Raw genomic sequence first — 23,855 nt, forward strand, 5'->3', positions numbered from 1 at the left:
AAAATTTCCAAACAAATTCATGTTTGTAAATTCAAATAATAAAATATTTGTATCTATCGCAAGTTATAGAGATAGTGGTATGTTGAAATAAATTCAACTTTTTTCTTTATTCTAACACATGTTTGAAACAAAATAAAGAATGTCAACACACAATCAAAGATTTATTCAGCAAAGCAAAAAATGCCTCTGATATATATATAGGTGTCTGTTGGCAATATGATATGAAAGATAATGAAGATGCAGACTGTTTTAAAGAAGATTTATCACAATATGAAAGTAATATCTCGTCGATTAGGATGGATTATAGGGATGCAAAAGGACCTTGTTTGGCCAGATACCTATGTCAGACATTATATAGAGGTGAAAGATATTATCTACAGATTGACAGCCATATGAGATTCATTAAAGAATGGGATGAAATACTGATCAATCAACTCAAGCAGTGTCCGTCAAGCAAGCCAGTTCTCACAGCTTATCCAATGGGTTATACTTTACCCAATAATCTTCCAAACTATACATATCCAACGCTTTTGGTAGCTCGTAGTTTTGGTAGTCAAGACAAGATGCTGCGATTGGGTTCGAGATTGGCTGCTATTCCAAAGTTAAAGAGTCCAGTAGAGTCATTGTTTTGGATAGCTGGTTTTAGCTTTTCATATGGAAGCATGATCACAGAAGTACATTATGACCCACATCTTTGTCATCTATTCTTTGGTGAGGAGATGCTAATGTCTGCAAGACTTTGGACATCCGGTTATGATTTCTATTCACCGACACATGCAATTCTGTTCCATCTCTGGAAAAGATCGCACAGACCAACATTCACAGAGCTATCATTCGAAGAAGACAGGCAAAAGAGTCATCATCGTCTAAGAGAAATCATGGGAATACCATCGGATAGCAATGACATTGGTCGACCTGATATCGAAAAGTACTCACTAGGCACACAGAGATCTATTGATCAATATCAGGAGTATTGTGGTGTAAACTTTTCGAGCCAATCAATATCTGAAAAAGCATTAAAAGGTGGTCATAATGATAGTTTCTTTTTAAATGAAATCATTGAAATGGCAATCAAATCACAGCAAGGTGTATCTGTCTAATTATTAAAATTTTAAAATAAAATATTTTTAAAATAAATCTTATTTTTTTATTTTTATTTTTTATTTTTATTTTTATTTTTATTTTTTATTTTTTATATATATAAATAAATTCAACAATCAAAATAATTTTATTAGACATGACGGATATAGATAATAACAGTAATACATTTGAATCGAATGATCAACATGAAAATCAAGATCAGTATGTATATATATATACTTTTAATGATTTATTATCGAATACTAAACAACTCAATCGGTAGAATTGCACAGTTACATGATGAAACTGCTATTGAAATGAACGATGATCCATCAGCAGAACATGATGCACAACAACAGAGCGAGAATGATGGTGATGATGAAAATCGAGATGACAATGAAGATGTTGGTAATGGTGAGGAAGACGAAGACGATGATGATGATGATGATGATGATGAAGAAGACGAAGACGATGATGATGTAAATCTGGTTCTAGATACAGATATCGTAGAATCAGGAAGAACAGCAAGATCGGCTATCAAACCAGGTTACATCAAGGGTGTCACATCTATCACACCAGGTTCAGGAGCCAAATATGATGTTACCAAACAGACCAACACCAACTTTCAAACAAACAGACCACAAAAGAGTATTTATGATGTGAGCTTGGACTCATTCGACGATAAACCTTGGAACAAACCAGGTGCAGACATCACCGACTATTTCAACTATAATTTTACAGAGGATACATGGAAGGCTTATTGTGAGAGACAAAACCAAATTAGAGCCGAGCAAAATAATCTCGGAAAGATCAAATCTTACGAATCAAAGAATCAAGATAATAAGAATGATATACTACCACCAGAGTTTTTGATGATGACAGATAACAATAATGGTGGAACCAACTCAAACAATAACAATAACAACAACAACATAGCTAGTAACAGCAACAGAGATATGATGGCCAAACGAGCACCCTTAAAAAGAGAGAATGCACCCTGGCAACATGACAACATGAATCATGTTCCACCACATATAATGAGACAACAAGGTGGCTATATCCCTCCGTATGCTGGCGGTGTTCCACCAGATTATTCACGTGGTCCTGGCGGTTTTAGAGGTGCTGCCTACAATGACAACCCCAACCAACCCGATGACAGACGCAGAGATAGAGACAGAGAGAGAGATAGAGATCAGAGAGATACTGGTACCGTTGGAAGAGACAGAGGAGATAGGGAAAGAGACAGAGGAGATAGAGAAACCAGAGATAGAGATAGAGATCCAAGGGATAGAGACAGAGATAGAGATAGAGACAGAGAAACCAGAGATAGAGAGAGAGACAGAGAAACCAGAGATAGAGATCAAATTAGAGAGAGAGATAGAGACGATTACAATAGAAGTGATGATAGGAAAAAAGATGATAGACGTAGGGGTAGCACAGAGAGGAGATCTTCGAGAGATACCTATCAATCTCGTGACACTGATTATAAAAGAAAATTAGAAGATCAAGAGGATGAAAGATCAAAGAGAAGGAGATAAATAAATATTATTATTATTATTTTAAAAAAAACAGAGATTATTTATTGGTTTATTATTATTATTATTTTTGATGTATTTTTAAGTGAGATCTAATTTTGAGGTGGTGATTGCAAAACGATGTCACCAATTCTTAATACGGTGGCCAAAGGTGTAAAAGCAGTTGTTCTCATGTAATTCTTTCTTCTCTTTCTCTTGAAAATAGTGACCTTTGGGGCCTTTGATTGTTCTTCGATGAATGCATGTACTTTGGCACCATCAACAAGTGGAGTACCAATCATTGTTTGTTCTTTAGTTCCGAGCATTAGAACCTTGTCCAATATAATGTGTTCACCAACTTCGACATGTATACGATCTGACATTATAACATCTCCTTTAATGACTTTGTACTGTTTGCCACCCAAGTGTACTACTGCAAATGAATTGTCGACCACATTTTCTTTATTATTATTTACAATATTTAAATTCTGAGTACTGTAAAATGCTCTCTGTGAAAATAGCTGTTTTGATGTAATTTGAAGTGTTGACTGGAATGATCCAGATGATCGAACTGCTAATCCTAATATACTATACATATTATATGAAAAAAAAATAAAAATGAATGATCAATGAAAAAAAAAAAAAAACTACAATGAAATGATTCGTTTTTATTTAAAAAATTTTTAGTTTTTTTTAATTTGATTTATTGATTTTTTTTAACTTTTTTTAGATTTATTTTATTCATCATAAAATACCTGTTGATTATATATAAACAACTTTTATAACTAAATAAACTTTTGGCAAAAGAGTAAAAAATAAACAAAAATCTTGAATGAAGTTCAAATTTGTAAAAAAAATAATTTTTAATTTTTTTTTTTAAAAAAAATAAAATAATTTATTTTATAAAAAAAAAAATAAAAAATCTCTTCATCATCTTTTTTAATGAAAATCAAAATTAAATAGTTTGATAGTGCAACACATTTAGCAATGATGTTTTTGAATATTTGTTTGTTTGTTGGATTCTTGGTTATCCTTAAGTATGGATACCAATTCATAAATTTTGTATACTCTGTAACGCTCAGACCACCAGTCAATATCAAAAAGTATGGATCTTGGGCAGGTATGTTATTTCAAATAATTTGAGAATTATTTTAAATTTATGCTAACATTGTTTGAATGATGAATATGTTAGTGATCACTGGTGCTACTGATGGTATCGGAAGGGCATACACCCATGAGTTGGCCAGAAGAGGAATGAATGTCTGTCTTATCAGTCGAAGTGAAGACAAACTCAAGAAGGAAACAGAGGACATCCAACAAAAGTTCAAAGTACAAACTAAGCATATCGCGTTCGATTTCAATACCACCAAGGATGATGATTACCTTAATAAACTATTGCCACAGTTGAACCAAATTGAGGTTGGTATCCTTGTCAACAATGTAGGTATCTCGTACGACCATCCAATGTATTTGGAGGAGTTGCCAAACGATAGAATCGATGCATTGATCAATCTCAATGTTCGTGCTGCCACTGTCCTCTCAAAGGCCATATTACCATCGATGTTGGAGCGTAAACGTGGAGCCATCATCAATTTGGCATCGATATCTGGAATGGCTTCAATTCCATTCCTCTCTGTGTACAGCGGTACTAAAGCGTTCATCGAGAGATTTTCAACCTCACTCAACTGCGAGTATGCCAACCGTGGTATTTTCGTACAATGTATTGCACCTGGTATCGTTGTCAGTAACATGTCAAAGATTAGAAAACCATCTCTCTTTATTCCAATGCCAAATGTATATGCACGTGCTGCCATCAATTGTATTGGATATGAGAAATCAACCGCTGGATATTGGGCACACCGTGTCCAAACATTCCTTATTACCGTCATCCCAACCTTTATCTCTGAGAAGTTAATGTATGACATGCACTTTGGTCAAAGAAAGAGAGCATTGGCAAAGAAAAAAACTCAATAATAGATATAAATAAATTATAAAATCTATCTTTATAATATCTAATATAACAATATTTAAATACAAATTCTCGATTTTTTTTATTTTATTTTGTAGTTGCAACTACGATACCATTTATACACTATATTTTTTGAGTTTCATTTGATATCAGTCTTATAACGTCTTTGACTAGTGATAACATTTCCTCTTTATAATGAGAGAACAAAATCAGTATTTTGTTGGTGTTAACAATGTTAGGATATAATAATAATTACCTGCATCTTTCTTTGTTTGTTCTATAGTTTGATTGAGTTGTATTGATTCATCATTTAATGCACGTAGTCTATTATATTGGTCTTCTTCGTTTCTGTTGAATCCTGGCAGCGAATCAATGATTGATTCGATGAGTTTAGAAGTCTCAATCACCTGTAAAGCCATTTCTTTGGTCTGTGTGCTCCATTTACTTAACGTTTCATTGTCCTGTAGAAGCAATCCATTTTCAAAAGAAGAAGCAGGTGCATCTCTTTGTAGTACACCAATGAAAGTACCAAAAACAAGGAAAAGGTGATCTAATTTATCTTGAAGTTGTGTCAAAAGATCCATCATTAAAATGAATGATTAATTTATTTTGAAAAATCGATTTTTTTATTAATTTTGGTCTATTCTTCAAACTTTTTTACATTTTAATATAATATATATAAAACACATTAAATTTTTAATATTTATAAATAATAGTAATGGAAAGTTTACCAAGAATAGAAGATATAGAGTCTATTGATAAAACATATGCATCATTACAAAGATTGCTAACATCACATAAGCATAACATCACTCAGTCTGCTCTGAGTTTAGAGTCTGAGGATGAACAGTATGATTTCGTGGGTATTGAAAAATAAAGATTGTGCATCAACAGTTTGATACTAACAACCATATACAATCCACAGGCAGCTCAGCTGGATCAAGATTTCTTAAAGTGTCTTTACGAAGAACAATTTATAGCAAAGCATAAACAAGATATCGCTACTTTGAAACAATACATTGAAAGAACGCATGCTCAGCTACGACAAAATCAACACCAACCAACATCACAACCACCTGCTATTAGAGACCCAGAAGAGTTTATAAAACACGGTACAATGTTGCGCAACATTGATACTGGTTTAGAGGCACTCAAACAAAATAAAGAATTCAAAGAGTATAAACAAAAGATATGGGTATGTCTATTCAATGAACAAACCAAACAGTCATATAACTAACAGTTTTATACTTAGAACATTAATCACACAGAGCCATTCGATGATGGTGGTAACGAAGATATCTTTATTGCATCTCAAACCATTAGCATTATTTGCCCGATAACTAAAAAGAATTTTGAAAATCCAGTTAAATCAAGGACTTGTGGACACACCTTTTCTAAAGAAGCCATTCAAAGTATGTTCAGAAGAAGCACCTCTATTTCTTGTCCTGTAGTCGGTTGTTCTCACCAGATCACACAGAATGGCCTTGAGAGAGACATTGTCATGGAAGAGACTGTCAAGAGAGAGCTCAGAAAGAAAAGCAGGGAGGTTCAAAAGGATCCCGATGATATCACCGAACTTTGAATTTTACTTTCAAACAATAAAATTAATTTTTGTTTTATTTTATTTTATTTTTTTTAAAAAAATTGTTAGTTTTTTAATATGATTGAATTTTAATTTATTAAAAGAAACAAGTAATAATATACAAATGATAAATAATAATCACAATAACAGTAACAGTAACAGTAACGATAATAACAATAATAACAATAATAACGATAATAATAATAATAATAGTAAAATAGAAATACATAATGGAGGTATTAATGTAAATACAATCAATACAGAGTCATTAAAGATGACTATCAACAAAAAGAATAGATTTACAGATGTCATACATTGGTTATATTGCTTGATTATATATTTTTATTGTATTGTAATAAATCAATTTGCATCTAGACGACATCCTTCATACCTATCAAACAAACAAGATCAAAGTAACTATTATAAACATTATTATTAAAGATGATTCGTCTAACTGTTTACATTAGATAATATATATAGATTGAACGGTTCTCATGAGAATAAGAATTTGATTGTGTTCATTAACCCTGTTAGCGGTAGTAACAATGCCAACAAGATATTTCAGAGTGTTAGACATTTATTTGAAAATAGAGGATATCATTTACACGTCACAGAGACCAGATATAAAAACGATGCTTACCGAATCTCATCACAGTTATCACAAAAAGACTGTGATGGCATAGTGTGTGTTGGTGGTGATGGCCTGCTTCATGAAGTTATAAATGGTTTGCTCAGTAGATCAGACTCCTCAATCGCCAGACATATCCCCATCGGTGTAATACCAGCTGGAACCAAAAACCTACTTGCAGTATCACTCGGTATCACATCTCTTGAGCAAGCAGTCGAAATCATCTTGCGTAACTCAATACACTATGTAGATGTTTTATCGATCAGCTCTGTAAAGCAACACTTTCTATACCCAACCAAAGACAGCTATACAAATGAGCACAACAACGACTACATGGTGGAAAACAATGAAGCAGAATCAAACAATGTGTCTCATGATGCAAGTGGTCGAAATCCAATGTTCAACAACACACAATTCTCAAAGAACAGCGACATCGCATACAATAACGAATTCAATTATCCACAGTATGAATCAAGGAGAATTTACAGTTTGGTTAATATTGGTTGGGGTATCATCAGCTATAAAGAAAGAGTACAGGAGAATATCAAGTGGTCGAAAGTATTTCGACCATACATATCCTCTCTCTATTCTACCTTCATCACTCTCCCCCTGAGACAGTTCGAATCAACATTATATTTTTTGCCTTCCAAACATCTCAACAACCAAGGTTTGCCCATAAAACAGACATGTAAAAAAAAATAATTGTTTGGATTGCGAAAAGAGAACCCTGATTGAAAGAGGAAAGAGGCCGATTAACGATATTTCAGATTGGAATTGTGTACAAGGATCAACAGAGGATCACCCTGATGGTATGACTTTTCTCATTGCTGGGAAATGCTCACATCTTTCAAAGGATTTCAAGATTTTCCCATATTCTCATATCTCAGATGGATACATCGACCTGTTAATTTCCACACAAAGCGACAAAAAGAAACTGTTACCTTGGATTTTCACCCCAACGAACAAGGCAGGATTAGAAATTAATTACAATCTGGCTGATAGCACTAGAGATAATTGGTTAATAGATGTAAATCAATGCATTCAATACTACAAAACCAAAGAGTTAATTTTTAAAATTGGTAACTTTGAGATACCCCTATCAATAGATGGGGAGCTCACTGATATTAGAGAAACATTTGGATTCGGTTGTGATACACTCAAAATAGAAACACATAAAAATTGGTGTGCAATATTTATGTAAATAAATATATTATCAATCAGTTTTCAAAATTATTTTAAATTTGGTCATTTATCATAGTATTGATTTATTTTTTTATTGGAATATATCCTTGAAATATATTCAAACTGTGATTTTATTTATGTTTTAATTTTTGTACTGACAAGTATCCATTCGGGTTTATAACTCTTAAACCTTTCTTTCAGAGATATAAAAGCTACCATTCATACCCAATGAATCTAAATTAATAAAAGATAAAAACTTATCAAAATTTTCAACTATTGAATATTAAAAAATTATTACTAAAAAAAGTTTTGTAAACCATCCTGGCATGTCAGGAAGTTTTGACATTTACTCTCCTACTCATACTCATATTTATGGCAATAGATATGAAAGATAATTTCCTATCAATTTTTGAAAATATAAAACAAAATTAAAAAAAAATAATTTAAATTACCCATTAATATTATTATATTTGTATGTCGATCAAAATATGAAAAATTGCTTTAGGAGTCAAAAGATTACTTTAAAAGCTATATATTTGAAAATTCTTTATTTCAAAAAGGTGTCAAGACTAAATAACAACTTAGAAGTTTTTGTTGATTTTAGATTTCACCTTATTTTTAGTTAAATTTACGTTTGTCACTCTCTGTCTATGGTTGGCGATGAGGGATGCCAAACGATTAATGGATATATTAAAAAGAGCAGCAATTTTTTCTTTCGTTTGTTTGCTCATTCTTTTTTCGTTTAAGAGTTGATTTGCGTTTAGATAGTTGATAATAGGAGTTTTGTCAAAACTTTTGCTTTTTGTTGGGAGAAGGATCTTCTCAAGAACCAAGAGGTAGTTTTCTTTGTTTTCATTGAGTAGTGTCTCACACTTTTTTTTTAAAAATGACTTTTGCTCCATGTTGAAAGAACCTTCTACAACTCTCTTGATCAACGAGAAATAATTGATTTGCTTGATAGAAAAATTCAAAGAAGCTCCAAATAAACTCTTGACAATGTTTTCATTAAAGGCCATATCATCTGTCTTGGCTAAAAGATTGCTTTTTATCAAAACAACAAACCAACTCTCGATTCCTTGAGCACCTCCAAGTGTTGGGGTTCTATTTGTACGAGAGGTTTGGAGAAACTCGGTAGAATGGTTTTCTTCTTGGGATGAGTTTGGATCGCTTGTCTTTGGTTCGGTATCCAGATCAAAATGATAATTTTGCAAAGATTGGTAGAGAGAATGAGTTTTATCTTCATCTGTTGCTTTTGGAATTCCAGCTTCATGGACAAGGTTGAAGGTCAATGGATTTGCCACTGTGATCTCATTTGGCTCACGGTCATTATAAAATGATTGTAACCAATTTTGATGATCTAGGTTAGAAGTTCCATCTTGGAAGAGAAACAAGAGATCCTCCTCAAAATCTGATTGTTGAATGGTACTGTTGTTGGGTGAATCTAAAGATAGAGACATATTTTCTAAAATTGAATTTGATTCTTGAGAATATAAATATTCTAAGCTATTATTTATTTCACTTTCTTCCATTGTTGAAGATAAAAAAATGATACATTTCACTTGTTTTTTTTTCTTTTAAATGAAATTTTTGAGGTAAAACTCACTCCACATTAATTACAGTGTTTTTACAAAATTTTAATTCAAAAAATCTTTTATTTATTTATTAATTTTTGATTTTAATTTTTCCAAACCAAACCATCGAAGTTCGCTTATTTAAGGAAAAAAAATTCTAATAAAACCGTAAAATAACTTTCCCCCAACTAATTTTAACAACTTAGTTTTTTTTCGAATTTTTTTTTGCACCTCATCACAGCAAGCTTACAATTGACACAAAATAATAAACAAATAAAATCTTTTAATTATGTTACTATTGACAAAAAATATCTATTGATAACACATGTTGATTTATGAACAATATTAAATGTGATGAACTTCACAAATATTATGTGAATAAAAATAATATTGTTTTGCAAATGACTTTTTTGGTTTTTTTTATGAAGTAATAAACGCCATTATTTATCTCTCTGAAAAATAGAAATTAAAGATAAAACTTTAGATAAACAAGAACAAAAATTATTTATCACATATTCAACTCCGTAGTAATTGTTGACTGAGAATTTATTTTTTACTAATTTTTTTTTTTTTTTTTTTAAAAATTTCATTGGGAATATTGTTTTTAAAATGAAAAATTATAAAATATCAGTGAATCAAGCAACTATTATTAAATTACAGACTTAAAAAGGTAATCATGGATGTTACCACAGGACTTAGAGGGAATAAATCGACTTACCATGACATATATGAAACAGCACATGGGGATTTTGTAAGTGATTTATAATGTGAATATTATTTAATACTAATCCAACCTTTAGTATATTGTATCATCACTCTCATTTAGAAAAGATACACAGATAACAAAGATTGATGGAAGATCTGGTTTAATGCATTATGAAGGATTACCCGGTCTCGATCTATTCTCAAATCATAGACAAGCAACAGCATTTCTGCAAAAGAAATATATTTTAAAGTCTAAATTGAGAGCCAATGCATTGCTTGGTTACATTGTAGCAGAAAGGTATTCATATCTTTTGGTTGCTACTAAAACGAGAAATGAGGGTGATATTCTTGGCGTTCATCCAATCTATGTTGTAATGGAAACGCAATGGATAAAAATAGAGCTTTCTTATCTTTCCTCTTGTAAATTACCAATTTCACCTCATACACCACAAACCAATGGTAACCTTTGTGCCATCTCCACGGTAGTCGATAATACATCAAATACAAATCACAACAGTCATGGTAGCTCTAGTTCTAGCAATAGTGGATCGTTTAGCTCTTTTAATGTAGATAACACCAGTAGTCAAAACACTCAGACCATTCGGGAGACTAATGAAACTGTGCAAAATGTTATTACTCAGCTCCAACTCTACCCTCTAGAAGGTACTCACTTTTACTGTGAGACCTATGACCTGACCAACTACTTTCCCTCCTCGCCGAAAGCACCCGATCAGTTCAGCCCTGAGTTTACATGGAACGAATGGTTAAGAAGACCATTCAGAACATTCTCACTTCCTTTTCTTTGTGTTGTCTTACTACAAGGATACGCCTCAATTAAACAATTGAACAATAGTAGTAAGTCACTTTTACCTCTAAACTCTCCCATAACCACTAATCTTATTCACAAAACAAAAAACCTAGCTTCTATTTGTTATTTAATGAAGAAATCTAAATTGAATCCAGAAACCTACTTCTATGGACATGGAATCAATGACAAAGGTGGTGCAGCAAATGAGTATGAGTGCGAGATCATATTATGGAGGTTAACTGGCATTAATACTATTAGTTGGACATCATATTTGTGGAGACGAGGTACCATTCCATTGTGGTGGCGTGCAAGATCAAAACATCAAGGCAATGATCTATTGGTTAAAGACAATCCTTTCGAATACTCTGACAAATATTTTACAGGGATCTTAGATAGATACAGCTCTATATATGAGACCAACACGGCCGCACTACCAACAATTAACCTCGTCAGCTTACTTAAAATGGATGATCCACAAGAAGGTCCTTTGGGTCAGCTATATCAGAAGCTCTGTAACAGAGTGGCTTCGACTGTCAATTTAAATTTGAATCTGCAGAGTTTTGACTGGCACATACACCTTAAGAATAATAATCAATCACTTACGAAAACAGTACATTCTTTGTGGTCAACCTTGAAAGAACCGATCGAGAATGCTGGCTTCTCCAAGGGCACTGCCAAGATTCTTTACGAGGAAGCCACCGATTGTTCAAGCCCTACTGACTCTAACTCTAATCAACAACAGCCATTGTTAGAAAAGAGATTGGTATTTGAACAGTACAGTCACCAGAAAGAAATAACCAAGTTTAGTTGTCTAGAATCACTGGAAAGGGTTAATATTGTGACATACTTTTCAAGCTTTCAAACGGTTGGTCTCATGGCAAAATCTTTGGGACTATCATTCACAGATGCCTATCCCTTTAGTAGTAATATTACTCTTGAAGTAATGAATAGCTCTCTCAAACGACTTGGATTATTTATTCCTCTTACAGAGTTTTTTGTTACGAGCAGCGATGTGTGTAACATACTCTATCTGAATAATCTGTCTCAACCAACACCGATAATGAGGGAATATATCAATAGTATATCGGCTTCCTCAGTCAACCACTTAATAGTAAGTTAATGGACATTCACATAGAAACATTAGATTCCAACTAACCTACTTATTCTTTAGTCTTTGCAAAGAAAGTATCAAAATACCAACACCGAGGAGAATAGAAATAAACAATATCTCATCTTCCTAGGAATATTTGGGTCTAAATATTTTCATTTAAACTCAGCAACCCAGAACTTTGAGATACCCAGCGGCCTAATATCGTGTGCTCCCGTGACCACTCTATTTGCACTTCCGAGTCTTATGGATAAGAGTAAACTGAATCCCTCAATACTGATAAGAGAAATCGACGACTTTTGTTGGATATTTCCCTCAGAAGTAAAAAAACCAGAGGTCATTGTATATCTAGGGTGTCCAAGTATTATCACTGAAATTTGTCTCACGGTTTCACATGGTACAAACAGCGATACTTATCCCCAAACTATGGATGTGTTTCTTGGAGCCTATCTAGACTCTATGTTCATTGTCCTTCAAGACATTTTGATACCTCGGTGTACCACAGGAACGAAATTGTCATACGAGGTTCCAAATTGTCCATGGAATCAGTATGGAACTACTTTATCAACAGAGGATCCAGTTGGGGTGGCTTCCAATAGGTATATGAATCGTTTTGTTAAGATTGAATTTAGAGGAAGTTCACTTCCAATAACAATTGGAAAGGTAATTATATTGGTGTAATCAACAATAAAAACAACAAAAGCTAATTAACTTATTTTTAGATCGAGGTTTTTGGATATCAAACTAGTAAGATTCACCAAATTAATTTGTCAATGGAGAAGGATAATCACATCAGATCAACTCTCTTTAAAGTGGATGTTGAATCAAATTTTGTATTAGACACAAACAACATTTCCTCTATTGACCAGGATAAATTGGAACTTACAGACTACACTCCATTAGATTTAAATAGTGAAGCGAAAACCGAAAAACTCCAGGACTCTGTAATCGAACAGGAGATTTCAAATATACTATCGGTATTTCAAAATCATATACCAACTTCATATGAGAGAAATGATATCAAAGACACACAGAATCATTTACCTGCTTCCAATCATGACAATGATATAAAAAGCAACGATAGCAGTCCTAACGAAATTCTACTCATTAGAGACTACAGCGGTGGCAAAACATTTATGGAGGATGATCCGTACAATGATGGATTAACAGAGACCATGAAGATAAGTACCAACAAGAAAGGTAATGATACATTTAATTTATAAATCTAAAATCAAATACTGATAGATTTTAAATATAGCTATTCCTTCTCAACAATATGAGCAAGCTATTCTAGATACAATCAATGGTTCAATTAAACAGCCACGTATTACACTCAATGACACACTAGAGTTGGAGATGAAGAGGATTTCACTGAATATCACCCCTTTCCAAAGAGACCAAATAATACAAGCAATGGGAATATCTTTCAATACTTTGAATCCCTCTAGATTTATCTTTGAGAGAGAAGAAAAGATTGAATCCAACATTAGGAAATACACCAAGAGTAAGCAACTATCGAATTGGACCTGTCAGAGACCACAATGTGGAAAAGAACTGGGGTATTTCGATAAGTTTAGATACAAACAATGCTCCTATTGCTACAAGAGATACTGTCCATCCTGCATGTCCTCCACACTAATCAAAATCCTAGAGTACGAAAGTTCAAAACTATTTTCAGTTTGCAATACCTGTTCATCGATCATCATGAAGCAAGAGTTTCTATTCAAGAAAATATCAGACGCTAATTTTAAGTACTATTTCGAATCATCAAAACTACATCTTGATTTTTATCAGAAGGTCCTACTGCAGTTTCAATCGAATAGCACATCTTTGCATAGCTATGAATCTCTTAACAAATCATTGATCCCGTTATCCGAATACCCAAAAAGCACAATCCTTTACAATGTGGTAAGTAGTTTGATCGAAATTAACAACGCAATCTCTAATTTTTACTTTTGATATAGGTCAAAGATGATAGATCGCCACCAATTGAAACGATCCTTTTGCCACCAGATGTATTACCATTAAGTGTATATTGGTCAGCACCACCCTCTGTCAGTTCTGTTGATATATCGATTGCTCTCTCGTATGATGCACTTGTCTACTCTATCACACTTCTGGTGGACTCACTTGGATACTACAACTACAACGTACCCTCTGTGGAAATCAAAATAGGAAAAACTTTGTTAACCTCACAATTGGAATCAATTGGTCCATGGACATTTCAGCCAAATGGCTGGAGTTCCAACCCAAACCAAGGTATTTTTATATTTATTTTTATTTTCTTGATTAAAATTAAAGTTGTATTAATAGATGATTACAGTTATTCAACCACAGTCATGTATTTCATTTATACTTCCACAGCCAATGCAAGCCAGAATGATATCGCTGAGATTTTCACTGCCGAATCTACCAACATTTTTGACATATGACAATGATGAGCCTGTGAAGCCATTCCTGCACATAGGTAGAATAGCAATTCATGGTTTCTACAACGATACTCTTTCAGAGGTACCAACTTTTATGACATCTTCAATACCATTGGAGTCGTCTGACAAAGAGTTGTATGAAAATACTCTCTATTCCAACTCGTTAATCACACTCAAACGTAACCCCGTCAAGACAATCTCTAATCAAGTGAAATCTGCTAAAACAATTCATATAAATATTGACCCATCGACAACGGTCAAAGGTTTCAGTGCTATCATCACACACGAAGATCTTGAGGGTGTCAGATCCCAAGCAAAAGGTTTAACAATTAGCTGTGTGACCACCAATCAAAAGAATGAATTTGTTGACCACAAATATGTATGTATAAGTATTTACAACATTTAAACGCTTCACGTTCTAACCAACTCGATTAGCATTCTCAAGTTCTAATACCAAAGAGTAGAGTGAATAGTACACTATATTTTGATTTCCAGAACCACCTCCCACCCCATGTCCATATTATTATATTTGAGTTTATATCAAACTATGGCGGCAGCATTTTGTCACTGCCACGAATTAATCTTTATTAAATAATATCTTTTAATTAAACTTCAACCCCCTTTTTTTTTTTTTTTTTTTGTTTTTTTTTGATTAAATTGGAATTTTAATTTGAAATTTTCAAGATCCAAAAAAAATTCTAAAAAGGTTGAAAATAAATTTAAAGTATATAAATAAAAATGAATAAATATTATTTATTTATAACAATTTTAGCAATTGTGGTATTCTCCTGCCAAGCTCTTCATCTCGAGAATGGATTTTTGCATAGGGCAACACCAAATGGTTGGGTGAAAACAACAAATAATGTTGACCCTTCAACTCGTATCACATTGACATTTGCACTTAGACTTCAAAACATCGATACTCTTGAGGTTGGTAAAAAAAAAAAAAAAAAAAAAGATATATATAACTCTATCTGATTACTAAATATATATCTGTTGCAATACAGAGTCTTTTAAACAACGAAATCTCAAACCCAAAGCATGCTAACTACAAAAAGCATCTAACCAGGGCAAAGCTAAATGAGCTCGTACAACCAGATCAAGAAAGGGTCAAAGAATTTACAGAGTGGTTGGTTCAAAATATGGAAGCCACAATTGTAAAGCAACTTCCAGATTTTGTCGTAGCTCAGGTTAGTGTTAAGAGTGCCAACAACCACTTGAACACTAATTTCCAGGAGTTTGAGAACACCCTCACAAAAAAACGTGTGATTCGAACACTTGGACCATACAGTATTAATGAAAACTATTCTGACTTGGTTCATTTTATTGGTGGCACTGTCAGATTCCCGAACCATGACCTCTCCAACACGATGGAGCCAGATCACAGATTCCTTTCCTCATTGAACACTAAGGATAGTGTCTCCAATGCACCAGACATTGTACGTGTGTATGCCGGAGACACAACATTTTCATTCCTAAGCCTTCCAAGATGCTATGATGGTAACACCACTACCGATCCTACTCTAGGATGTAATGGAAATTCATTTATCAGCTATCAGATTTCCTCTAACACCCAAAACTTTAAGGCAAATATCTTGCTTGACCAACTAACATGCCAACCATGCAATGGATTCACAAACACACTCGCCCAGGCAGTATGTTTGAAATCTTGCCAGACTCTCCAGCTGCCAAACAATACTGTTTATTGCTTAACCGGTGAGCTTAGCGGTAGCTTGGAAAACTATTTGCCTTTAAATCTCAGCTTGACAACACTTTATAACGATAGCACAACCTCCTCTCCATACTATACCACCACTTATCTTGGTCAGTTCCTAACACCACAGGTAATCCAAGAGAGATATCAAATGCCGTTTTTAACTGGATCCTTCTCAAACAATACCTCAGTATCACCAGATTGGTCAATCAATTCCCAATCGGTTGCAGAGTTCCTCGAACAATATTATTCCGATGCTGATTTGGTGCAATTCTTCAAGATGGTTGGAATAGACTCGAGATTATCACAACGAGTAACTGTCATTGGTCCAAATGATCAATCGAACCCAGGAGGAGAAGCATCTCTTGATATTCAATACCTAATGGGTTTAGCTGCTGGCTATAACACTACCTTTTGGTCTGTTGGTAATTTAACCAATGGTCAAGAACCATTCTTAGTAAGTACTCACGATAGAATTTTCTTTATACCCAAAATACTAACATATACCGTTATAGGATTGGATAATTGATGTGATTAATGGTCCTGAGATTATTTATGTACACAGTGTCTCTTATGGAGATGATGAAGATTCACTTTCAATAGACTACATGCAGAGAATCAATCAAGAATTTATCAAAGCCGGATCCCTTGGTATGACTCTTGTATTCTCGAGTGGTGACATGGGTGCTAATGGCAACACCAACACACCACTTGATCACTTTGTGCCATCTTTCCCTGCATCGTCTCCTTATGTTCTTGCAGTTGGTGCCACACAATTCTCAACTCAAACGTCACCAGCTTGTACCAGCAAACCAGTTGGCATAATATCAGTCAAATGCAATTCTGTTGGTGAAATTGCCTCGAGTATTGCAACTGGATCACGTATTACCTCTGGCGGTGGTTTCTCAAATGTGTTTGCAAGACCTTCCTACCAAGAGAACGTAACCTCTGACTACATCAGCACCTACTTGACAAACATCCCCCAGTCCTATTATAATCAAAGTGGTCGTGCTTATCCAGATATTTCTGCTTTGGGCCACAACTATCTTGTGATTTTAAGTGGAAATATAGTCCCCGTTGATGGAACCTCCGCATCAGCTCCTACCATTGCATCTATTATTTCCATAATCAACGATAAACTACTGAGAAGAGGTGAAGAACCACTTGGTTTTGTTAATCCATCAATCTACGCCATTGGAAGTCAAAATCCAGATGCATTCTTTGATATCGTAATGGGTGACAACTCTTGTCCAGAATCATTCCCATGTAACCAATATGGATATCCTGCTACTCCTGGCTATGACACAGTAACTGGATTTGGATCTCCAATATTCCCCGTTCTTGAAAAGTTGCTTGCACCGATTGTTCGTATCCCAGACCAAGATTCTGAGAAATTCACAAACAGTTGGAAAGCTGCTATCATAGTACCTCCAATCGCATTATTTGTTTTAACCTCCATTTTTATTGCATACATTTTGAAAAAAATTAAATCGTCAAATGTAAAATACGACGCAATATAAAATAAAATTAGTTAGAAATTAGATTTATTGCTTGACTAAAACATTTGTGTATATTTTGGATTTGTTTTGTCGTATTTGATATCTGGTATCTCAATATCGAAGTGGAATCCATTGACTGCATCTATGAAAAGATTACTAACTTTATAAAACTTCCTCTTTAACGATATCTATATTTCCAGAAGCAATCAAAGATTGTGATGATTTTTCGAGGATTGGAATGTAAAAAGACATTGAATCCTCTTTATTCATTATTTTTTATCTTTAAAAAAAAAAAAGAAATTAATAAGGTTATTGAACTATTTAATGAATACCAACTTACAAATTGATCAGCTATTTGAACTGAATGAGGTGGTACTAAGCTACTAAACTCTGTACTGCCTGATTCAAAAAGGTTTCGATGGTCTTCATATATATCACTTAATATAGTTTGGGCGTTGGGAGGAGGTTGCATAAAATCAAAACCGTCTCGCCAAAACGGAGATTTGTAGACCGTAATACCTGCCATTAAAGCAAGAGCTGCTGCAAATGCAGAGTAGATTGCTTTAGTTTGCGGTATATTTTGGTTTATATCCTCTTGTTGTTCTGACTGTTGGTCCTGTTCGGCTTTAAAGTTTTGACCTGTAGTTGTGTTTGACACTGTTTGATTGTCAGCTTCGATGTCTGTTTGTATGTTTGCCTTGACCGCTTGAGCTGCAGCAACTCTTTTTGCCACTTCTTTTCTAATTCTTTCCTGCTTGGCAAGAACTTCTTCATCTAACTCCTCTTGTTCGATTTCAATCAATACTTCGTTGTCTGTCTCTTTTTGATTGTCTTTTTTATCTTTTGATTGATTATTGCTCGAAAATGATCTAGTGATATTAGGTGTTAATCGAGAAATAGTTAAAATGTTTCTCTTAAGTGATACAGGTGACAAAATTATTTGTTGGAACTGGTTACTAATACCAGACACAAATCTTCTGCTAAGCATTGTTGAGAGTAAATGAAATGAAATGAAAAGAGTGCTCTGAGGTAAATTTTTGACTTATACGTTTGTTTTTTAAAAAAAAAAATCCACAAAAAAAATTAGTTTTTTTTTTGTGCAAAAAAATTACGTAATTGTTTATCCTAATAAATATAAAATATGTTGTACTTTCTATAACAACAAAAAAAGAGGGTCATTGATTCAACATAAAAGAATCTAACTGTACACTACACTATCATTTTTATTTAGGTATAATAGTCAGAGATCTAAACTGTACTTATGAATTTTTTATGTAATTAGCACATGATTTTCTTTCGAAATATTTTTGGCGCTTCACTTTATGAATATCTCAATACCATTTTTTTCAAAAAATTCTATTTAATTGTTGTAAGCCATAAGAATAAATGTCGAATCTCAAAAGAAGTAGAATAGATTATGAATCAACAGAGAAAATTAATGTGACAGTTAACAATAACAGTAGACAGTTAAAAAACAAAAAGAATGATGAGATTTCAATATCAGGTATAATTATTTCATAATCAACTATTTACCATTTTAACTAATATAAAACAGAGAAAACATTGCAAACATTGATGAAGGGAGCTAATAAAAATACAAATAGTGTAAAAGATGTTGAAATGCCACAGGCCTACCATGATCACTTTAAAGCTAATGGTGTGGATAATTCAGATTGTGAAATCTGTTCATACACTAAAACTAAAGTGTGCAGATGTCCTTCTTGTACTCATAAGCTGTGCCCAGATTGTGCTAAGCAATGTAAAGACTGTGAGGATATCTTTTGTAAAAAGTGTTGTATAACAAAGTAAGTAGCTCAAATGCATGATATAAATACAAATGTTTAGTCTAAACTAATTTTACAGTGACTCTCATCACCATCATAATAATCAATGTTGCACACTTGCTGTTTGTTGTGATATCCACAGTTATGATCAAAGAGACGATATAGATTATTGTATTGATTGCTACCACGAAAATCACAAAAAATAAAATTGTCAAAATATCTTTCTTTTTTTTTTTATAAATTTTTTTTTATACCTTGTGTGACACTTAAAAAAAATTTGCAAATGTCCGATTTCAATTGCTACTAATAAAAGTTTAAAGGTTAATAAAATGAAGCTATCGATTATTTTAGTTATATTATATATTACATGTGCATGTAAGTAATTACTTGTCTATTTATCTTTCAATATTTACAAACAAATACACTATTAATTCAATTGATTCCAGTATCTGAACCACTGTTCCACAGACTCAGATCCCCGTATCCCTACTACAGTAAAAGAAATCTAGGGGTTAAGTCTAATACTGAAGATCCTCCACCTCCACCATATGAAGAGTTTTACTATATGCAAACTTTAGATCACTTTAACTTTTACAACAAAGGATCATTCCCACAGCGTTATCTTGTTTCTGATACATATTGGACCAGACCAACTGGACCAATCTGTGAATCACCAGTTCTTTTTTACACAGGAAATGAAGGTGATATTGTATGGTTCTATGAAAACTCGCAGTTTGTAACCAATGTTTTGGCAAAAGAGATGGGTGCTCTTCTTGTTTTTGCTGAGCATCGTTTCTATGGTGAAACAATGCCATTCGGAAACAGTTCATCTTTGCCAGAGAATATCGGGTACCTTACCAGCGAGCAGGCTTTGGCAGATTATGCTCAACTGATCCCAGCGGTTTTGAGTGACCTCGGTGGTTCGCATTGCCCAGTATTAGCAGTCGGTGGATCGTATGGTGGTATGCTTGCATCTTGGTTCAGAATGAAATACCCAAATATCATTGATGGTGCTTTGGCTGCATCTGCACCAATCCTTTACTTTTTAGGAACCAATGCCAACTCTGAAGGTTTCAACGAGATTGCTACTATCGATTTCGCCGAAACCAGCTCTGAAGGTACCTGTGCTACTCGTATTCACAGTGCTTTCAACGAAATCACCCAAATGTCCAATACACAGAATGGACTCAATGTTCTTACTAAAACCTTTTCACTCTGTGAAGAGTTAACCGAATGTAAGTGTGAAGACCCGATGACATATAAAACTTTTTTGATGTTAATTTTTATTTTCATTCAGTGAGCGATTTAATAAATTGGTTAGAGGCAGCGATCACCTACATGGCTATGGCCGACTATCCTTATCCAGCAAACTTTTTAGAGCCAATGCCAGGTAACCCCATTAATGTCTCGTGCTCGTTACTCGCAAAGGAAACTGACAATATCCAAGGTTTGGTACAAGTAATGAATGTCTACTTCAACTCCTCAGGTCAGGCCGGTCAATGTAACAATGTTTCTGTTTACACAACAGGTGCACTTGGATCTGATGGATGGGACTATCAAGCATGCACAGAGATGGTCATGCCAATTTCTGCCAATGGTGTTCAAGATTTCTTCCCAGCAGCACCATGGTCATTGTCCCAGTTGACTCAATACTGTCAGCAGACATGGCAAGTCACACCCAATCCAAACTGGATAACCACTTACTACCAAGGTCAAGATTTAAGTCAAACTAGTAATATCATTTTTAGTAATGGTGTGTTAGATCCATGGCGTGCTGGTGGTGTTGTCAGCAATGACGGAGGTAATGACATTATCACGATCATTATCGATGGTGGAGCTCATCATCTCGATCTAAGAATGCCAAACTCTGCAGATCCAACAGCTGTAACAAATGCAAGAGTTCTTGAAACAAAATATTTGATGCAATTTGCTCAAGAAGCCTCTTTCAAAAAACAACTAAAATCCAAGTGAAAAATAAAAATAAAAATTTTATTTTTTTTTCGTCAAATTATTAAACCGATCAAAGATTTGATCAACCAAAAACTCCATTGAAAAATTGTTCGGTTTGTGAAAAAAAACAGAAGAATTTGGGTGAAACAGGTACTGCGAATTTACTGATTATTGGGTCAAGCAAACGGGCATTCAAAAAAAAATAAATAAAAAAATTTTTAGAGGTCACACTTATATATTTTTTTTCACCAATTTTATATAAATATATATATAGAATTAATATGAAAACATATTTTACTGTTTTATTCATTTTCTTTATTACAATCAATAATATCAAATCAGAAGTAGCTTATTGGAATGGCACAGACTATTCCAATTTTATGACAGGCACAAATTGGGACCCATCAAATGTTCCCTCTACCTCTTCTACTTTATTCATTATTTCAAATAGCAGTGTTTTAGATACTGACAATGTAGTTATATATTCACTCATCCTTGGCAGCCCATTGGAAGAAACTCCTACACTGATCATTCAAAATGGTGCCTCTTTTAGTGTTACCAACACAACTACGATTTACCATTCCGCTACTCTTCAAATGACAAACGGAAGTTTGGTTCAAATTCATAACTTGCAACAATCTGGAAATATAGTAGTAAATAATGGTACCCTAAATGTACTTGGTGCTCTAATTTCTAATGATTCAAAAATAGAATTTCGTAAGTTAGTTAACTAAAGATCAGCAAGTTATCATTCACTAACATACTTTCAAATCCAACAGGTCATGGTCACCAAGCTATTGAAGGCTTATTTGAGTTTGATACAAATTCAAATTTTGAAGTTGTTAACTCAGAGACTGAAATTACTGGAAATTATCTGTTCAGAAATCATTCAAGTTTATCAATTGATAACTCTGTCGTAACATTCTCAAAGTCAAACAACTTAATAATGATGGACCAAACAGAGTTTTCCATTTCGAATTCAAAGCTGGATATCATTGGGTTGGCTACTATTGGTTCAACTGTTTCTACCATTGTCCAAGACAGTACCCTCAGTATTGAAAGTCAGAATTTAAATGTATCATCAAGCCCCAAAGTTCAGAGGTCTACACTTAACGTATCTGGCAACTTAGTGTTTGGACCCTCTTCAGTCGTTGAGATGACAGACACTATATTAAATATTAATCCGACTGCGAATGTCACTGTTAATTTTGAATTGACTGGAAAAAACCTTACCATAAATATCCTCGGAAATTTATTTTTTGCAAAGCAAGTGTCCAAGTTCATTTGTGACAACTGTACTGTAAATATAAATGGAAATGGTTTGTTCAGATTCAACCTGTTTGCATTTGCCAACATTACCAACACCTATATCTATAACAATGCCAACGTATTTACCGCAGCCAAGATGTATGTGCCATTTGGTAATCACATTGTGAACAGTGGAACCCTCGATTATTGTGCAGATATTTTCATCAACCAAAATAATAATACGATCGATCCAACTAATACAGACCGAATTATTACCAACACTGGGAAGTGGTTGTGCAATACTCCAATGCACAACTATTTGAATACTCCATTCTTGAACACTGGTGATATCCAAATGACACGTGGGAATGTGACTTTCAACAGTTTGAAGCAAACCAATGGAAGCATTGCGCTTGTTGGTGGTACTCTTTTCGCAAATAATACTATCGAGATAGAATCTGGATCTCTATATGGAAATGGCAATGTTTATGGTAATATCTCGAACCAAGGAACCATTGGTAACCAAGCTTCCCTCAATACCACCGACAATATCACTATACTTGGCAATCTTCATCAGAACAAAGGCCAAATAGTATTGAATATCAATTTAGACAGACATTCTCATCTCAATGTCAGTAGATTATTCAATGCAAGCAATGTCAATATCGTTGTCTATGTTAGCGATGATACACCAAGCAACACCAACATAACATTGATAAACTTTGATGAATTCCAGGGAAATATTAACTCTGTTACCATTAGAACGTTCAACCCATCAACAGGAAAGCCAACAACATTCAATAAATGCAAGTACCAGTCTCAAAGAAATGAGAAATCGTTTGCAGTCTTGGTCGGTGATGATTATGGTTGTGATAGACCAGGCAATGGTGGTGATAAGGTACCTCCTGGTGCCATTTTCGGCATAGTAATAGGTTTTGTTGTTGCTGCTGCATTGATTGCCTTAATTCTATACCACAGAACAAAAATAAGATTATTTTTTAAAAAATCATACACCAAACAAATCCAACTATCAAAGAAATAAATTAAACATACAGATATAATTTTTTATTTATATATTTTATAG

At 33.8% G+C, this 23,855-nt stretch overlaps 12 protein-coding genes across 12 annotated transcripts; 8 read left to right on the forward strand and 4 right to left on the reverse strand.

Annotated features, from left to right (window-relative positions):
* Positions 1–19: 19 nt before the first annotated feature.
* fip1l1 (cleavage and polyadenylation specificity factor FIP1) lies at positions 20–2,618 on the forward strand (the record flags this gene model as incomplete). The annotated part of the gene is made up of 4 exons (XM_020577909.1): positions 20–77; positions 202–1,086; positions 1,236–1,302; positions 1,364–2,618. The coding sequence occupies 4 exons, from the start codon at positions 20–22 to the stop codon at positions 2,616–2,618; spliced, it is 2,265 nt and encodes a 754-aa protein (XP_020432357.1).
* An 89-nt stretch (positions 2,619–2,707) lies between these two features.
* Positions 2,708–3,190, reverse strand: mrpl21 (bL21 family ribosomal protein; the record flags this gene model as incomplete). The annotated part of the gene is made up of 1 exon (XM_020577910.1): positions 2,708–3,190. One exon carries the CDS (start codon positions 3,188–3,190, stop codon positions 2,708–2,710), a length of 483 nt encoding a protein of 160 aa, XP_020432358.1.
* Positions 3,191–3,779: 589 nt separating this feature from the next.
* PPL_07064 (SDR family oxidoreductase) lies at positions 3,780–4,568 on the forward strand (the record flags this gene model as incomplete). Its single annotated transcript, XM_020577911.1, has 1 exon — positions 3,780–4,568. The coding sequence occupies one exon, from the start codon at positions 3,780–3,782 to the stop codon at positions 4,566–4,568; it is 789 nt and encodes a 262-aa protein (XP_020432359.1).
* A 134-nt stretch (positions 4,569–4,702) lies between these two features.
* PPL_07065 (uncharacterized protein) lies at positions 4,703–5,147 on the reverse strand (the record flags this gene model as incomplete). The annotated part of the gene is made up of 2 exons (XM_020577912.1): positions 4,703–4,749; positions 4,820–5,147. 2 exons carry the CDS (start codon positions 5,145–5,147, stop codon positions 4,703–4,705), a joined length of 375 nt encoding a protein of 124 aa, XP_020432360.1.
* A 134-nt stretch (positions 5,148–5,281) lies between these two features.
* PPL_07066 (NSE2 family E3 SUMO-protein ligase) lies at positions 5,282–6,145 on the forward strand (the record flags this gene model as incomplete). Its single annotated transcript, XM_020577913.1, has 3 exons — positions 5,282–5,412; positions 5,443–5,758; positions 5,816–6,145. The coding sequence occupies 3 exons, from the start codon at positions 5,282–5,284 to the stop codon at positions 6,143–6,145; spliced, it is 777 nt and encodes a 258-aa protein (XP_020432361.1).
* A 124-nt stretch (positions 6,146–6,269) lies between these two features.
* Positions 6,270–8,350, forward strand: sgkD (acylglycerol kinase family protein; the record flags this gene model as incomplete). The annotated part of the gene is made up of 5 exons (XM_020577914.1): positions 6,270–6,389; positions 6,711–7,237; positions 7,300–7,331; positions 7,541–7,970; positions 8,263–8,350. The coding sequence occupies 5 exons, from the start codon at positions 6,270–6,272 to the stop codon at positions 8,348–8,350; spliced, it is 1,197 nt and encodes a 398-aa protein (XP_020432362.1).
* Positions 8,351–8,715: 365 nt separating this feature from the next.
* Positions 8,716–9,484, reverse strand: PPL_07068 (uncharacterized protein; the record flags this gene model as incomplete). Its single annotated transcript, XM_020577915.1, has 2 exons — positions 8,716–8,827; positions 9,018–9,484. The coding sequence occupies 2 exons, from the start codon at positions 9,482–9,484 to the stop codon at positions 8,716–8,718; spliced, it is 579 nt and encodes a 192-aa protein (XP_020432363.1).
* Positions 9,485–9,533: 49 nt separating this feature from the next.
* Positions 9,534–17,810, forward strand: PPL_07069 (uncharacterized protein; the record flags this gene model as incomplete). The annotated part of the gene is made up of 14 exons (XM_020577916.1): positions 9,534–9,547; positions 10,187–10,277; positions 10,327–10,797; positions 10,873–12,150; positions 12,211–12,810; positions 12,870–13,347; positions 13,406–13,471; positions 13,611–13,651; positions 14,112–14,406; positions 14,471–14,955; positions 15,111–15,139; positions 15,404–15,510; positions 15,702–16,747; positions 16,806–17,810. 14 exons carry the CDS (start codon positions 9,534–9,536, stop codon positions 17,808–17,810), a joined length of 6,006 nt encoding a protein of 2,001 aa, XP_020432364.1.
* A 141-nt stretch (positions 17,811–17,951) lies between these two features.
* Positions 17,952–18,777, reverse strand: PPL_07070 (uncharacterized protein; the record flags this gene model as incomplete). Its single annotated transcript, XM_020577917.1, has 3 exons — positions 17,952–18,047; positions 18,130–18,188; positions 18,309–18,777. The coding sequence occupies 3 exons, from the start codon at positions 18,775–18,777 to the stop codon at positions 17,952–17,954; spliced, it is 624 nt and encodes a 207-aa protein (XP_020432365.1).
* A 398-nt stretch (positions 18,778–19,175) lies between these two features.
* Positions 19,176–19,779, forward strand: PPL_07071 (uncharacterized protein; the record flags this gene model as incomplete). The annotated part of the gene is made up of 3 exons (XM_020577918.1): positions 19,176–19,293; positions 19,345–19,594; positions 19,653–19,779. 3 exons carry the CDS (start codon positions 19,176–19,178, stop codon positions 19,777–19,779), a joined length of 495 nt encoding a protein of 164 aa, XP_020432366.1.
* A 123-nt stretch (positions 19,780–19,902) lies between these two features.
* On the forward strand, positions 19,903–21,544 carry PPL_07072 (peptidase S28 family protein; the record flags this gene model as incomplete). The annotated part of the gene is made up of 3 exons (XM_020577919.1): positions 19,903–19,948; positions 20,083–20,808; positions 20,871–21,544. 3 exons carry the CDS (start codon positions 19,903–19,905, stop codon positions 21,542–21,544), a joined length of 1,446 nt encoding a protein of 481 aa, XP_020432367.1.
* Positions 21,545–21,804: 260 nt separating this feature from the next.
* Positions 21,805–23,813, forward strand: PPL_07073 (uncharacterized protein; the record flags this gene model as incomplete). Its single annotated transcript, XM_020577920.1, has 3 exons — positions 21,805–22,240; positions 22,303–22,930; positions 23,156–23,813. 3 exons carry the CDS (start codon positions 21,805–21,807, stop codon positions 23,811–23,813), a joined length of 1,722 nt encoding a protein of 573 aa, XP_020432368.1.
* Positions 23,814–23,855: the final 42 nt, after the last annotated feature.

Source organism: Heterostelium album (genome assembly GCF_000004825.1).
Source record: "Heterostelium album PN500 unplaced genomic scaffold PPL_scaffold6, whole genome shotgun sequence".
NCBI lineage: Eukaryota > Evosea > Eumycetozoa > Acytosteliales > Acytosteliaceae > Heterostelium > Heterostelium album.